At 39.2% G+C, this 15,262-nt stretch overlaps 1 protein-coding gene across 3 annotated transcripts in view; it reads right to left on the reverse strand.

Moving 5' to 3' along the window:
* Positions 1-2,808: 2,808 nt before the first annotated feature.
* The window catches only part of LOC108881639 (spermatid perinuclear RNA-binding protein), a 66,126-nt gene continuing 53,672 nt past the window's right edge, over positions 2,809-15,262 (reverse strand). The window contains exons 12-19 of one of the 3 annotated variants that reach the window (XR_007814441.1): positions 14,488-14,696; positions 11,291-11,440; positions 10,755-10,889; positions 9,746-9,886; positions 9,542-9,665; positions 9,197-9,247; positions 8,920-9,081; positions 2,809-6,488 (exon numbers count right to left, since the gene is read on the reverse strand). Coding sequence is in view for 2 of the 3 variants with exons in the window: in XM_018673701.2 (XP_018529217.1) it covers positions 6,400-6,488; positions 9,197-9,247; positions 9,542-9,665; positions 9,746-9,886; positions 10,755-10,889; positions 11,291-11,440; positions 14,488-14,696 (899 nt within the window). In the remaining variant the exon portion in view is untranslated. Of the gene's footprint in view, positions 6,489-7,248; positions 9,082-9,196; positions 9,248-9,541; positions 9,666-9,745; positions 9,887-10,754; positions 10,890-11,290; positions 11,441-14,487; positions 14,697-15,262 lie in introns of those variants that run through there. The other 2 variants (XM_018673701.2, XM_018673702.2) reach the window with 2 other exon arrangements.

A 15,262-nucleotide genomic window follows, 5' to 3' on the forward strand; every position in this document is an offset into this window, starting at 1 on the left:
GGAGGGAAAAATGAAAAATGAAGGCACAGCAGGAAAGAGAGGGAGAAGAGTAAAGGTGCAGTGAAGCAAACGAGGAAGAAAGAAACACAAGAAAGTTTGGGGTTATAGATGGAAGAGAGTGTGAGAGCAACAGAGGAGGTAGAGAGACAAATAAAAAAAGTGTTGACAAACTAAACGAAACAAATCGTTGGGGCACTAAGCTGGTTTTGCAGAGTTACTGCACAGTCGACAAACATCACAGCTGATCTAGAAAACCTTAAGTCTGCTTGTAGAAAAGCTCCTCTCCTCCACCAGCAGAGGGCGCTGTAACCACACTACACAACCTCTGCTCCTCTGACAACAACTGTGTTGTTCATGGAGTCATGTAGAGTTGACGTTTGTTTCTATTTGTGTTGGAATAAAATCTTATTAGTCGCTTTGACCTCTGACCCCTGACAGTCATCTTGGCAGGAGGACTGAAGAGTGCTGTTTGCTACTTTGGTTTATTAGTTTATCTTTTATTTAATATAAAAGCTTGTTTTCAACACTGCACTAGGTGGATTTACCGTCCTCTTCCTTTATCTTGTTGAGCTATATCATGTATTTTTCCAGCTAATTCCAAAGCCATTATAATATATCACCTAACAAACTTTTATTTACTCAGAAAGAAAGTTAATATCAGGAAAAGTGTTATTTTAAAATCGAAATCTGCATTTCAGATTTAGGAAAAATACCCAAACATCTCCGCTTGTGTGTCTGATGCTGACAAAGCAGATAAATGAAAATGATCTAAGACCTTTTAACTTCTCAGAATAAAATCTTTTTGTGTGTGTGTGTGATAGAGACAGTATTATACAGTGAATAACTTTTGAAACTTTTGAAAAATCAAACTTTATAAAATGAATAATATTAATAATAAGAATATTGCTTGGTCTAAATCTGAAAAAGAGGATAAAGTTTGATATGAAATGAGTCTTAATTAATAATTTAATTTAGATAGATAGATAGATAGATAGACAGATAGATAGATAGACTACTACTGATGATGATAATAGTGATCATGTACATTTATTTTCATAGTTAGATGTCTCCACAGTCTGATTGTGCCTCATCCTCTCAGCTGGTGTCAGAGGTGTTTTTTTGTGCTCGTCTTAAAAAGGTGAATAAACTACAGCTGAAGTGAGTCTTTGCTGCAATGCATCATGGTCCCAAGTGCTGATATAAGATGACAAACTGCCATCAGTGAGGGCGGCATGTGCCCACGTTGCGTAATCCAACACCTTCTGGCTTCTCTCTCACCGCTAAAAATACCAGCAGGATCTGGACCTCCATCTGATACCATCCTCGCTGTCTGCACTCGCATGATTCTGCCTCACAAAAAAACAAACACAAAACATCCTCACCACTGATACAATCTCACACAGAGGCGTCCTGCTGTCTCAGTTTTTCCCTAAACAAGAGAGAACAACTCTGCCGACAGGCTGAGAAAAGTTTGCGTAACTTTTTCTGACAATTGGACAGTGTCTGAGATAAAGCCTGTGGCTGCAGCAGACTCTAGAAGATGCTGCTTGAGAAAATTATTTTTTAGTTTTTTGCTGACCCGTGCTCGAAGTGAAGGGCGGTGTCAGCTCCCTGTCTGCAGGCCCAGTCAGGCCCGATGACGCCAAGCTGCAGGGTGTCATGGTAGGTCAGCAGCAGGGGACCTCGGGGTGGTGGCTTCTCAGGCTGACAGCAGTTTTTCAGAAGCAGCACTCAGACTGCTGACTGCCAGCACTGGATGTAAACAACAGTATATAACCCTCTGTGTAACACTGTCCAAATGCTACAGTCACTTTTAGTGCCGCATCTGGGAAACTGCTGATTTGTGTTGGTCTGCATTTCAACACCATGTAGTGCTGTTAATGGACAAAAACCTTCAAGGCTCACAAAGGCTCTGAAAGCCAGCTGGATACTGTCTGAAATGTTTCAGCATCAGAAGTTTAAAACTAGACAGTTTTCCTCAGTTCCTGAACAATTTTCAGACTAAAAGTTTCACTTTAAAGAATAACTGGTATTTTTGAACCTTATTTTCCCATGTTTTTGGATGTAAATGATTGATAGGGACAAATGTAATCAATGTAATCCAATGGGCAATCGTCCACTTAAGAGTATGTCAACTAAAGTTCTTGTTTTTACCAATGACAGGCTCAGATTGTTATTGTAAGATCCTTTCTGTTTAATCAGAAACGTCACTATATATCACTACCAGACTCCATTGACAAAAACAAGAATTTTACATCTCAGAACACAGGAGCTGCTGGAGTATTGCTGCCTCAGTTGGTTAGGTAGTTTGTGTTATTGTGTGGCTTTCAGTAATGGAAGAAATAATCAGATCCTAAAAGTACAACACAATAACACAAACAAACTAACTGATCATGGCAGTGGTGCTCCAGCAACCTCTGTGTCCTGTGAGGTAAAATGATTTTTTGTTAATGGAGTCTGGTAGCCATTTTGCTTTAAGTGCTTACTTTCAGTTTAGATTATTTTATCAAGCGACCGTCCCCATGTCAAAAATTAACTTTCACGCTTTTTTGCTAATGTTTTACCTGTAGCTAGATTTGAAAACTGTTTTTCATTTTTCACTGATACTTGATCTTAATTATAGTCATTCTTCAACACCCTGAAGTGTGACCTCTCTGGGGGAGATGGAAACTGCTGAGGAGTGAAAACCTTGTGTCTTCACATTAGTCACTGGAAATTCAAACCAGGAATAGAAACTTTCCAACTGATTTCTTTACAGGTGACTGAGGCAATGTAGAAAAAGAATAATAAGGCAGAACAAATCACTGCTTTAGGAGAAGTGCTGGTTTATTTAATAGACAGAAATAAATATTCCAGTCATAAACCAACAGGTAAAAACATCAACACTTTGACTGATGGAGTGTTTTTATTTTCCTCTGTCGTGTGATGCTCCTGGCAAGAAAAATAAACTGGATGTTACCTGGACAGAAAGTGGTAGTGGTTTTGCTCCGGTGTAAAATGTAAATGTGTGAAGTCTGTTTTTAGCCCCCTGTGTTGTTCATACTGCTGCACACGTCATGTAGCACCGAGGTGAGATCAGGGGGAACATCAGTGAGACTAAATAATCCTCCTTACAAACAGACTCTCTACACATTTCCTCTCACAGCTTTTTATATGAGCAGCTGGCTTAAAGGTCTTGTTTTGGGCTGTTATTTGATTCATGCCGACGATAAAGACAAGAATCCTGGTTTTGTTGCCTTCACATCAAAAAGCTGCTGGAGCTGAATAGGACTATCAATATGGAAGTTCAAAAATGACAAAACTGAGCAGTAATCAGTTGTGAAGTCGAGATTAAAGATCATGCAGAGAGAGGTTTTAAAGTCAGAACAGAGCTGTAGTTAAGCTTTCTGTAGTGCTAAAACAATAGATCGGCTACTTGATAAGTTGATTGATCGAAAACTGATCGGCAACAAACAAAAACTACAACTCTTCAAAGGTTTCAGATGAAGTATTTTACTGATCACTAGACAAAAATAGAAATTTAAAGATGTCACTTTGAGCTCAGGAAAGTTTTAATGTGACATTTTTGCTACTTTTGGACAATTAATTGACTTTTTGATTAATAAAAAAAACAAACAAACAAACAAACAAAAAAAAACTGTTGGTTGCAACTTGCCAACCATTTTGCTATATTGTCTCCAGTGAGATATCTATCTCTGTGATAACTGATTTTGTTTGTGTCTTGCAAATCACTAAACAAGAATGTTGTATGGCACTAGTGGATTTACAGGACATATCTACATATACATAGAAATATCTGACTGTTGAAATGTTAGCCTTAAACTGAAATTCCAATATTTGATTTTATGTATAAATGTTTGAATTTCCAGAAATATTGTATGCATAACTATAATGAAAGAATTTTTTTTACCACTTGGTGCGCTGTACTTGCAGATAAATTACAGCAGAAATTACATGCACTTTTGTCATTAATGAACTTCCATAGAGTCAGAGGCCAGGACTGTAATTACAAGACACGAGAGGTCATGTTCTTGATAAAGTGTTATTCACATGTCGAATTTATAAGCCAAATCTAGAACCTCTAAATATATCTTAAATTCTTTAAGTAAAAAAAAAAAAAATCATGTACAGTACTTCAGTCTTAACCCAGCACTCCTTCCTCACTGTTTGACCTCTGTGGACAAATTCAGTTTTACATTCAACCAGAGACATTCATCAAAACTCAAACAGTACATGGATATTACACTGGATATACTGAATCTCCATTCACATTCTTCGGATTATCTACTGTACAGACACATTGTTGACATAGTTTTCTTCATTTGTATATTTGTGTCCACATTACATGATCAGATTAAGTTTGCATTCCTGTGGTTTTCATGGTTCCTGAGTTGAATATTGCTTTCGACACTTGTGCTTTCCAGTCATTGCTGCAGCGAGGAATAAAGCATCGAAAACATCCTTAGCGGGTCGTTAAATCTGGTTCCGCCTCATAAAAGTTTATCATTCTTTAGATCAAATCATTTTTTAGAGATATGCTAATGCTAATTGTGTTATAGCTTGCTTTATATCACAGTTTTGTTTGACCTGCTTCATGGCATTTAAGATTAATTTTGATAAATTTTCTTGAAGGAAAGCTCCCCAGTTTTCCCAAACAGGCTAATTTAAAGAAATCCTCTAGAATATCTCTTAAAGTTTGACTTGTTTCTTTTGCAGTAAGCATCAGATGCCTCTTAGCAACGACTGGGAAAATCTGAAAACTATGAAAACATTGTACAAACCTATAAAAAGCTGAAGTCCTGCACACTCTCCAAACTAGCATCTCCTGCTCCATGCACTTTCATACAGAGGGATAGTTTCTTCATATGGCTGAAACATGAGGTTTTCTGTCCATTATCTGCAATAAATCAGAGCAGCTTGTTACTTTAACCAAGATAAAATTATTATTTTGTTTGATACAGCTCACATTAGTAATAACAATACTATTTTACCTGTGCTCTCAAAGCACCATTGGAGCTGAGGTTCTTGAATCTCACCAAAATAATGTAAAAGTGCAGCTCTGCGTACAGTAAATGTTTCGCCTCTGCAGACATTTTTTTTATAGTTGGCCAGAACGTAAAAATAAAAGGAAACTATTTTATGTCCACATTAGTATTGCTAACAAGTGACTGGCTGTTTTTTAAAACCCAAAACATATAGTGTTTACCATATCTCACTATATAAATAGGAATTATTGCAATGTAAAATTACATATACCATAATAAAGGCTTTCAGCCATAAATATGAGGAAAGTTATTATTATATTTTTTAACTGCTAACACATATCTCTCAGGAACATTTACAACCATTTAAACCTTTTCGCCTTCTGACCACCTTAAGACATCCCGACTTGTTATCCTTCCTCCTTTGTTATATTTGAATAATTTTAGGGATGAAAGTCTGAAAAATTATTTTGTGTAGCAGAAATATTCTTCTGTTAATCAGATTGTGACCCATAAGATTTGACCTTTGACCCCTTCCTACACTGATTGAAGCTAAAAATCCAGCAGCAGAGAACAGACGATGACAAACTTCCTTTTTTAAGATTTAAAATCGTTCAAAATAGTTTTTTGTCAAATGATGGTATTTGTCTTGGTGTTTTGGATTGGATTACTATTTAGTTTACTCTATGCAGTAATGTGTAATTTGGGATTATATACCATCAACATACCAATACGGTGTTATAGACAATTTGTAAAATGTATTTAACTTGTAATATTTATAGATAGCATATCTGAGAGTGCTTTCAATACAAAGCTACTTCAGTCACTACTGTATTTACATTCAGAGATATATTAGAAATATGTTTCTTTACCCGTTGGTAGGTTTTACATATTCAAACATATTAACATGTTTATATATATATATATATATATATTCAAAACTCACAAACATCCATATATACAGTGTAGTAAATACTGTATTTACACACAGCAGGCCACATTGTTGTGAATGTGCCCGTGCCGATGGTCTGTTTGATTTCAGCAACTTGACTGAAAAACAGTTTGAGACTCGAGTCAAGTTGCTTTGGAACACGTTGAGATTCCCGAAGGCAGAAGAAGTATTGCTTTGTGTTTTATTGACGTTTTCAGAGTGCGCTGGGTAACACAAAGTCTCGGCTGCAGCCTCTTCCTCACTTAAACCCGACCGCAGAGTGTTGCCCGAGGTGTTTTCTCTTCCATATTGCTTTCAATATTGATGCTTTGTCTCATGTGGAAGGAGAAACCCGGGGGGTAGAGGGTTGGGGTGGGGAGAGCAGTGCCGCAGTAATTGAGAGGCGCTGACAGAGTTTAATAAGGGTGAGGGATTAAACAGGAGGTCGTGTCTGTTGCCGAGCGTGGTCTCGGTACATCGGCGGGGTCAGAAAAGATCCTGAGGGCCCAGGTGGATGATTATAGGTGTGGCTATGGTCTGCGGCTGGTAATAGGCACTGTCGATGTACAGGCCACCTACAGACAGGAGACACGAGCAACCAGGGTTAACAGGAGCAGGAATCATTACCAGGTAGCTTAGAACCCCTTATTTCTTTACTTTGTAGTGATAAACATGAATGGATTTGGGAAGTCCTTCAACCATATGATCACTGAAAGCCCATTAGAAAGTATTTGTAACAGCTCCCAGGACTCTTAAAGGCTGGGGGAAACAAGTAGATTCAGTGCAGCCTGTCACATTTATTGACCTCTATCAAGGACAGTAGGGACTGCAGCAGTACTACAGTTATTTCGCTCTGGGGCTGTCGATGCTCAGAACAACCCAGGATACTCAGGTTACACAGGAAAGCAGGCAAAGTGTTTACATCTGATCACTAATCAGATTTTCTCCCACAATCTTGACCTTATTTTAGAACCATGGCTTCCTCATTTTACCTATGGCAATGCAGTACAAACTTTAAATGGTTCAGTCATACTGACAACATGTTTGTCTTGCATCTTACAAAGTGTGGTGAGGCTAGGAATAATCATTGTCAAGATAACCGTGTTTCTGAGGCTATGAAATTAAATAATGTCAAAATATGGACACATAAGATTTGAATAGAAATATTTTACAGACCTTGGTTTTGGGAGACATTCATGAGATAGACATGGTTGAACAAAATCTGAGACAACGCTGCAACAACCTTGTCTGATTAACTGACTGGATATGTGGTGATAAAAACAAGCATAAATCACAACAGAACTTGCACCAAAAACATTAAAAATGACTCCGCTGTTGACAAAAATATTCATTTATTTAAAAAGAATATTACCTACAAACAAAATAAAATCTCTCTGAAAAGAAAGTATTTCAACTCAACACAAAATGGCTCATACTCAACAGTAACTGTAAACTCGGACATTCAATATCCAAACAGAGAAAAAGGTCTCTCAGTGCAACCGATTATTGTAAACCTGTTTTCTTTTTTAAAATTAAGAAATTAAGATACAAAACAACATTCATATCCATGAGTGGTTGTTAAAGGAGTAATTAACCTTTTGCCAAAGAAGCCCTTTGACCATCTACATTTGTAGTCTACAAATTTCTGATCTGTGTATTTGGTGTTACTTAGTTCCCTCCTGGCTGTGGCTGTTTCTTTAGTTCCCTACAGTTGATATTTAACAGCGGATATTCAGTAGTCAGTGCACATGTGTGTTTAAGTTCCCTATAGTGTCAGTCTATTTCTTTACTTCCCTACAGTGAGTAGTTTTATTTTTCTATGGTGAATTTTGAGTTAGTTCCCTAGATTACACCATGTTTTTGGTGTATGGCTAGTGGTTGCTTTAGTTCCCTACAGCAGATGTTTAGTTCCTTACAGTTTGTTATTTTAGTTCCCTTGTTTACTACATTTTATGTTTAGCAGTCTGTGTATGTTACATGTTTGTTTAGTTCCCTATAGCTGCTGTTAATTGAATTTGAGTAGTAGTTGCAGTCTTACAGTGGGTATTTTTTCAGTTCCCATCAAAAAGTTATGGAAAAGTTGTTTCTTTTTATTTTAAAGTTCCCTACCATAGAAATTCAGTTGTTGGTGTGGTTTCCTTTTACGTTACCTAGAGTCATTTAATTATTTCCCTTACAGAGGATGTTCACTGGCTGGTGTATTGACAGTAATTTGTTTATTTTCCTACACTGTGTAGTTAGTTGTACGGTAGATTTTTTTCTTTAATTCACCACAGTAAATGTTTCTTCAATTTCCTGCAGAAGATTTTTAGTTCCCTACTTTGTATAAATTGATGGTGTATGGTAGTTTTCTTTATTTATTTATTTTTTTTTAGCTCATTTCAGTATACGTTTAGTTCCCTACTGTGGATGTTTGGCTTTTACAGTTAATTTGGAAATCTTCTTTCTGTTTCTGTACAAAGACCATCTACTGTAGGAGTTTTGTTCTCTACATTTGATAATTAGCAGTTGGTGTGTGATTAATGATTCTTTTAGTTCCCAGTTTATTTTCATTCCTAATTTATTTAGTGTGCTATGGTGGATATTTGGTTTTTAATGGCGCCTGTTTCTGTAGTTCCCAACAGAGTATATTAATTTCTGTACAATGGATGTTTAGTTGTTGCTGCGAGGTTGGTGTTTTTGGTTACTTACAGTGGATGTCTCCTCCCTGGAGTTAACAGTTGGGGATTTTCTATATTAGGTGGTTAATTACCTCCCTGATGTAGATTTTCATTTAGTACTACAGAGCAGATGCTCAGCTCCCTGCTCTGTAATATCTACCTGATCAGCCTTTCACACAGTGCAGCTCACTAAATGCTGAACTTTTTCATTGCATAATGGTTTGATGATCAAAGAGCTTATTTGTGAAAGTGATAACAGTGCTGCACAACTTTTTTATGGCCAATTTAATCTAAGTGGTTGGTGCTGTAGTGCAGGGGGAACAAGGTACACAACAGTGGTACTGACTGGGTAAACTGGTCAAAAGTAAGGATGATCCTTTAACAAGTGATTTCCTGTGAGATAGGTGAGGTGAGGGAGAGTCTTAATAAGGGTAGAGGTGGGTGACAGGGTATGCTGTAGGGACTCTGATGACTGGGACAACTACTGAGGGCATTCTGGAGGGAAAACCTGAGGAAGAGCAAAGAAAAAGAAAAAAAAAGAAGAACTCAAATGTTGTGATGTGGTGATGAAGATTTAATGGATGGATTTTTGATCAGAGTTGATAGAGTGACTATGGTCGTACCGTAAGCAGGGAGAGCGCCTGCAGGGCTGTAACCATAAGGAGCACCAAAACCTGTGGGGAAAAATCAGACAGTTCCATTAATATCATCTACAGCTGCAATAATTAGTCTTTCATCAGTCAGTAATGAATATTAATCTGCAACTCTGCTAATTGCATAATCACTAATAATTTTCTAAGCAAAAATGCCAAACACTTGCTGCTTCCAGCTTCTCCAGCGTTTTCTTAGTTTTACATCCAGCCATATTACTTTGAGCTCATGGTTCAAGGTGCAGCCACCAGACGGTTGCTGACAACCTCCCCTCTGGCTCCAGAAAGGGGGGGTGTTTGTTTCTAAACGTCTCTCACCTGGCGGGATGTATCCATGTGTGGGTGGGGTGCTGATGTAGGGAGCTCTGGGGATGACGGGGACCCGTGGAGGTCTAGCAGCGAGGGCCGGGAGGGTCAGCACCGAGGCCACGGGTCTCTTTGGCTGCACAAACACACACAGTACATTATGAGCACTGTACATGATGTATCACTCAGTCAGTTTTATCCAGGGTGTTTACTCACTGGAGGATTGGGTCGTTTCTTCTTGTTGGTCGTAGATTTGGAGCCGGAGAACAGGCTGTTCAGGGCGGCTAGCGCTGCGCTGGCTTTGGCTACTTTCTTATTGGGACCCGTTCCCCGAAAAACCTGCTTGTCCACCTCCACCTGTCACACCACACACAGGTTAATATTGTGTAGCTGGATTCTGGGAGGTCAGGTCAACAGAAAACACTATCTTTGGATTTTGTATGAATCAAATATAAATACTAAACATTTGCTGGTCAAAGATTTTTACACTTAAATTTTTGCTTCTGCTCGTGTTTTTTGAGCATTACAGCTGTATGACTGCAGAGCTGGTTGTGGGAGAATTAAAATGCTGTGGATTGACAGTCTAACATTATATCCATTAAACAACAGTGTTTGGCTGATGTGCGGCGTCCATGTTTGTTTGGTTTTCAGGCACGTTTCATTCAGGCAGTTTTTCTCCCAGTGGAAATAAAGACTCGGTTTTTGACATGAACGCTACTTACAAGTAATAAACTGGCAAATAAAGCAACTCCCATATGAAATAAAAGTGACATAAGTAATATTAAAGCAGCTTGTCGTGTGTACAGTGGCAGTCCTCCCAGACACCATCTGTCAATCAGACCATTACTGTATCTCCTCAGTCATGGTTGGTGTAACAGCTTCTCCTAAACAGACGTCCAAATGTTTGTTTTTTCAGATAAAGAGCTGCCACACACTGAGTGATTATTAGAGACATAATCCTCAAAGAAAACACGCCGCTTACTTCATTACACTGGAATAAAATTTAGTAATAATAAACTGCGGTGATTCAGGCTGATTTTTTGGGGATGAAATTGGTTTCATGTTTGGCTGTCTTTTCTGAGAAGTGTGAAGATGTTTTGAGATGCAGGAAGCACCGAGGTGCTGAACATCAAACACGTTCCCTCCCTCATCAATTCCTAATAAGACCCTCTGAAACTGAGACAGGAAATCTATGAGATGGAGCAGTGAGTGTGTGTTTTCGTACCTCTATGATGAAGCGTTTGTCGTAGCTGCTGCCGCTCTCCGATATCAGCTCGTATTTGAGGCCACGGCGTTTCTCATTCAGCTCCATCACCGGGTTTTTACCTCCCGCCGTCAGGATCGGACCTGGAGCTCTGGACTAGAGACGGACAGAGAATCAGCTACACAGGCCTTAAATCTAAGAGAATCTGACATCCTCCCCTCTGGTCAGAGATACAGGTCTCTAAAGATTAGGTGCAACAGTTAATTAGTCAATTAATCAATTAATTAATTAGTGCATTCAGCTTCTCTCTTTCTCCAGAGAAACACAGTTAAGTGACTCTCAGCTCAGAGTTTGCAGGTTGTTGACAGTTTAACTTTATGAATTCTGAGTTTGAACCTCTCTGATGTGTTTAGTGAGGAAACTCCATCACATCACAGGTTGGTGACACTGTTATTTCACAAAAGGCCACTGTCCGTCTGTGCATCAGTCGAAACCTCATGTGTACTTGTGAATAATCCCACTGTTTTACTCTGCGTGTGTGTGTGTGTGTTCCCCACCTCCTGTGTGTCTGTGGAGGAGGTGATGGAGGTGGAGCTGGAGCTGGTGGACATCCTGTCGTTCTTGCCTTCGCCATCTGACTTCTCGTCGGCGCTCAGCGAGTCCACGTCTCCGTCGCTGCCGAGCACGTAGCCCAGAGCCTGCAGCGCCTGAGGAGGGAACGACACACACACACACACACACACACACACACACACACACACACACACACACACACAGTTTCATTACCTAACAGTAAACATTTTAACAGTTGGGGTTGTTCTGCATTCAGCCTGACAATCATCTGATTAGAAAAGTAAGTGGTAAACTTTCTCTGATGCTCCAACAGACGGGAAATGAGTCACACTTTCACATCCATCATCGATGACTGAACTGTCCATGAGCAAGGCACTCAACCACTTAACTGCTGCTGCAGGGAGGCTGCAAAGTGGCCCATCAACAACACCAGCAGCACAAAGACTGGCTGTACTGGAAGTGTGAATGTGTAACTGAATGAATAAATGTGTGTGAAAGAGAGAAAAGTGTGATCTTAACGAGTTCAATGAAAGCCTCGTCGCGAAAAGAACATTCTCTGCTCTCTCGTCATTTTAAAAAGAGCTCAGCTGCCACTGTGTTAATGTTCAGCTTTTTAAACGCCTGACACTGTAAGTACAGGACGACTGACAAACTACAGTAAAGGCTGAAGACCGACTGAGCTAAAGTGCTGTTTTTAACCTGTTGAACCATCAGCTGGTTTTAGTCTCTTCACTTACAGATTTATATTCCAGCAGCAAGAGCTTAATAACTTCACAGCACATTATACAACAGGAGTCTGGACGAAGCATTATCCATTAATGTGCAGGGTTTTAAAGGGGAGGAACGTTCCTGGTTCATTTTTAACCTTTCCAGAAACTCATGGAACATATGTGAATTAACTAATGAATACAAACTGTATCATATTCAAACATAAACATTTTGTTTTGTCATGAGACGTACAAACTAACACAAATTTGAAAAATGACATTTTTGACTTTATCTATAAGTTGAACTTTAATCGATTCTTTCATTGATGAGATGTGATGATGAGCCTTGTGATGGAGGAATGCACAGAGCAGAGGAGAGAAGATTATTTTAAGATTATGTTACAACATGTTTTCTTTTCAACTACATTTAAGTTCCCTGTTATTAACTAACCTGCAATTTTGCAGATTTCCACTTTATTCCTGTTAATTCCACTGGAAAGTGTCTAACTTTGTGTCCCAGTGTCCACAGTGTCCCAGAGAGCAGGGTGATGTGTTCAGGAGTCCAAACCACGGAGACTCAGTTTAGTTTGATATCAAACAGAGAAAAGCTGCAAATCCTCACAGTGAACCTGAAACACTGAAGCATTTGAAACTATTTTTGTTCGACAAACGGCTGAAATGTTTCATCAGTTATGAAAAAGTCAGACCAACTTAATGATAACTTGACTAATTGTTGCAGCTTTACTTTAGATGGAAGAGGGAACATGTGCTGTAACCTGTTTGACAGATGAGGCTGGAAACTTATTACAGTGTGGAGATTTCTGTAATCAATTTAATCTGTTCATTTAGAGAATATAATAAAGTAATAGAGGCCATTCCAGTTCCCCTTGGAACTAATTCATCAGTTTTTGGTGCACTCTGGTAATGTTCCAGTTATGAGACCGAGCACCAAGCACTTCACAAGTTTATTAGAGATGTTTTATCAAGAGAAGATTAACTGAATCAGCAGAAAAGTACAGAGACGATTGTTTTATCCAATTACACCTGAAACCAAAGAAATGAGCTTTAAAATCCAGCCAATGACTTTGTGCATTTCATTGGGATAAAAACAGGCTTTCCTCCAGTGTGAACGTGGCTTCAACTTAATGATAAACTGCTACACCCACTAACTATGACGCCTGTTAAAGCTGAGGTTCTCACCAAGGAGGAAAACTTTTCTGGTAAATAAAGTGACTTTGTTGGGTAAACACTTCATTCATAGATGTAGATATTGAAAGGTCAAGCATCAAATTAACACATGAAGAATGAAAAGACAGAAGTAAAACTTGCTTTATTAGACTTGTTTATGCTGCTTGAATAAAACTCACTCTGACGTCTCGTGTTTGAGTCGAGTGTGTTTTCTTTTTCCTCGTCTGCTCTTGTTTTTCTGTCTTTAATACTGAACACAGACGATGTATAATTAAACTGTGCCTTCTCTCTGATCCTCTGTACTGTCAGAAAATGCACTGATAGGAAACAAATTGACTCATTTTCATTTCTCATTGCTTTTTAAATAAAATCCCTTTTTTGCATTTGTTATTAAAATGTTCTGCACTACAGTTCCCATCCTGCTTTAGGTGATAGTAGCTACAGTCACTGTGTCCCAGTTCCATACTTCATCCTAACTCTACAGAACATGTAGTGCTCACTGATCACTGCAGTACAACATGAACTCAGAGTACGTCAGTGTTTTATACTGATGAATAAAACATGAGTAGATGCAGCGCCTGTGCTGTTAGACGTCAGTCAAACTGTGACTTTAGACGGCTCCTGCCAATTAAACTTCATAGACAGACGGCTCAGTGTTTCCCAGTCATGTTTTCATTTAGTAGTTATTTTTGTATTCCGAGCTTTTCCTGGAGCTGTTTCCATGAACTCCACAGTTAGTTTAGATTTTTTTTCCAGGCTGAGAGCCACACCTCCATTTCCCTTGTGTACTGCATTAAAGTAAAATAAAATCCACTCAAACAACACTGAGACTCTGCAGCTCTGTGAGGCTGTACCCAGGCACAGCAGCGCTTTGAGCTAAATGCTAAAGTCAGCATGCTAACACACTCACAATGACAATGGTAAAGGACCTCAGGTGGTTTTGAACCTGGATTTTATTTTCCCATGTTTTCGGGTGTAAATGATCGATAGGAAAATACGTCCAGTAAAGTTCTTGTTTTTGCCGCTGACAGACTCAGATTGTCTGTCAACATTCTGACAGGATTCCTACAGAGACAGAGCTTTTTATTAAAGAGGAAGATGCTTTTAAATCAGCCCGAGACATCAGGAGCAGAACGCTCCTATAAACTGTTAATGTTTTAGTGAATCTAAAGATAAATGTGATGACACTGAGGTCAGATCGTACATTTTGAAAACGTGCCCTGGAGTTAACAAGTATCCTCGTTTGGTTTTTGCACCTTCTGCAACAGTTTAAACTCTGTAAATACCTTGAGGGCCACTTGGAGCTTGGCGGTTCTCTTGGAGTTCCCGGTGGCCTGGTAGGTGGTTCCCTGGATCTCCACGGACATGGTAAAGACCGGAGCGTGGACTGGGCCAGACTGGGACAGCAGGCGGTACTGAAGACCCGGGTGGATCTGGTTCAGACGCATCAGAGCGTTCATGGGGTGGTTTGGATCCGTCATCCTCCAGTCCAGGACTAAAGGAGAGAGGAGAGCTCAGCGTTAATCCTCATGACGAGGAAAACTGATTGATTGGTTGTATCTGTCTCCCACAGATTTCCTACAACAGAATGCAAAACGTTTCATTTATCATTATACAGTATGTGATATGGTTCAGATATGGTCCAGCAGTGTGATACAGACATTTACTGTCAAATATTAACGTTTATATGAAACCAGAGGTTCAGAGGAGAGAAGTGTCTTAATACTCATAAGGACTCACTGGTTAATCCTTTACAACATGTTGTTCTAAACTGATCTAATTCTGAAAATTAACAAGGAACCACAGATGTCGAGAAGTATATCACGATGCAAAAACACACGCTTTAATGTTGCACATTTTTCTCAACATGTAAAAGACGAAGCTCCGACAGAGGAAACGTCAGTGCTTTAAAGCTAACACATGCTGCCTGCGCTCTCTGTGGATGGTCAGTTTTCCATCAGTAAAATAAGAGTAATAAGTAATAAAGCAGAGTGCACTCGAGAATCCAGGAGCAGGAAGTGTGAGAAGCCGTTTCATTGGCCGAGCTCTCTCACTGTTAAT

The sequence above is a fragment of the Lates calcarifer genome, linkage group LG13 (genome assembly GCF_001640805.2).
Source record: "Lates calcarifer isolate ASB-BC8 linkage group LG13, TLL_Latcal_v3, whole genome shotgun sequence".
Classification (NCBI taxonomy): domain Eukaryota; kingdom Metazoa; phylum Chordata; class Actinopteri; family Centropomidae; genus Lates; species Lates calcarifer.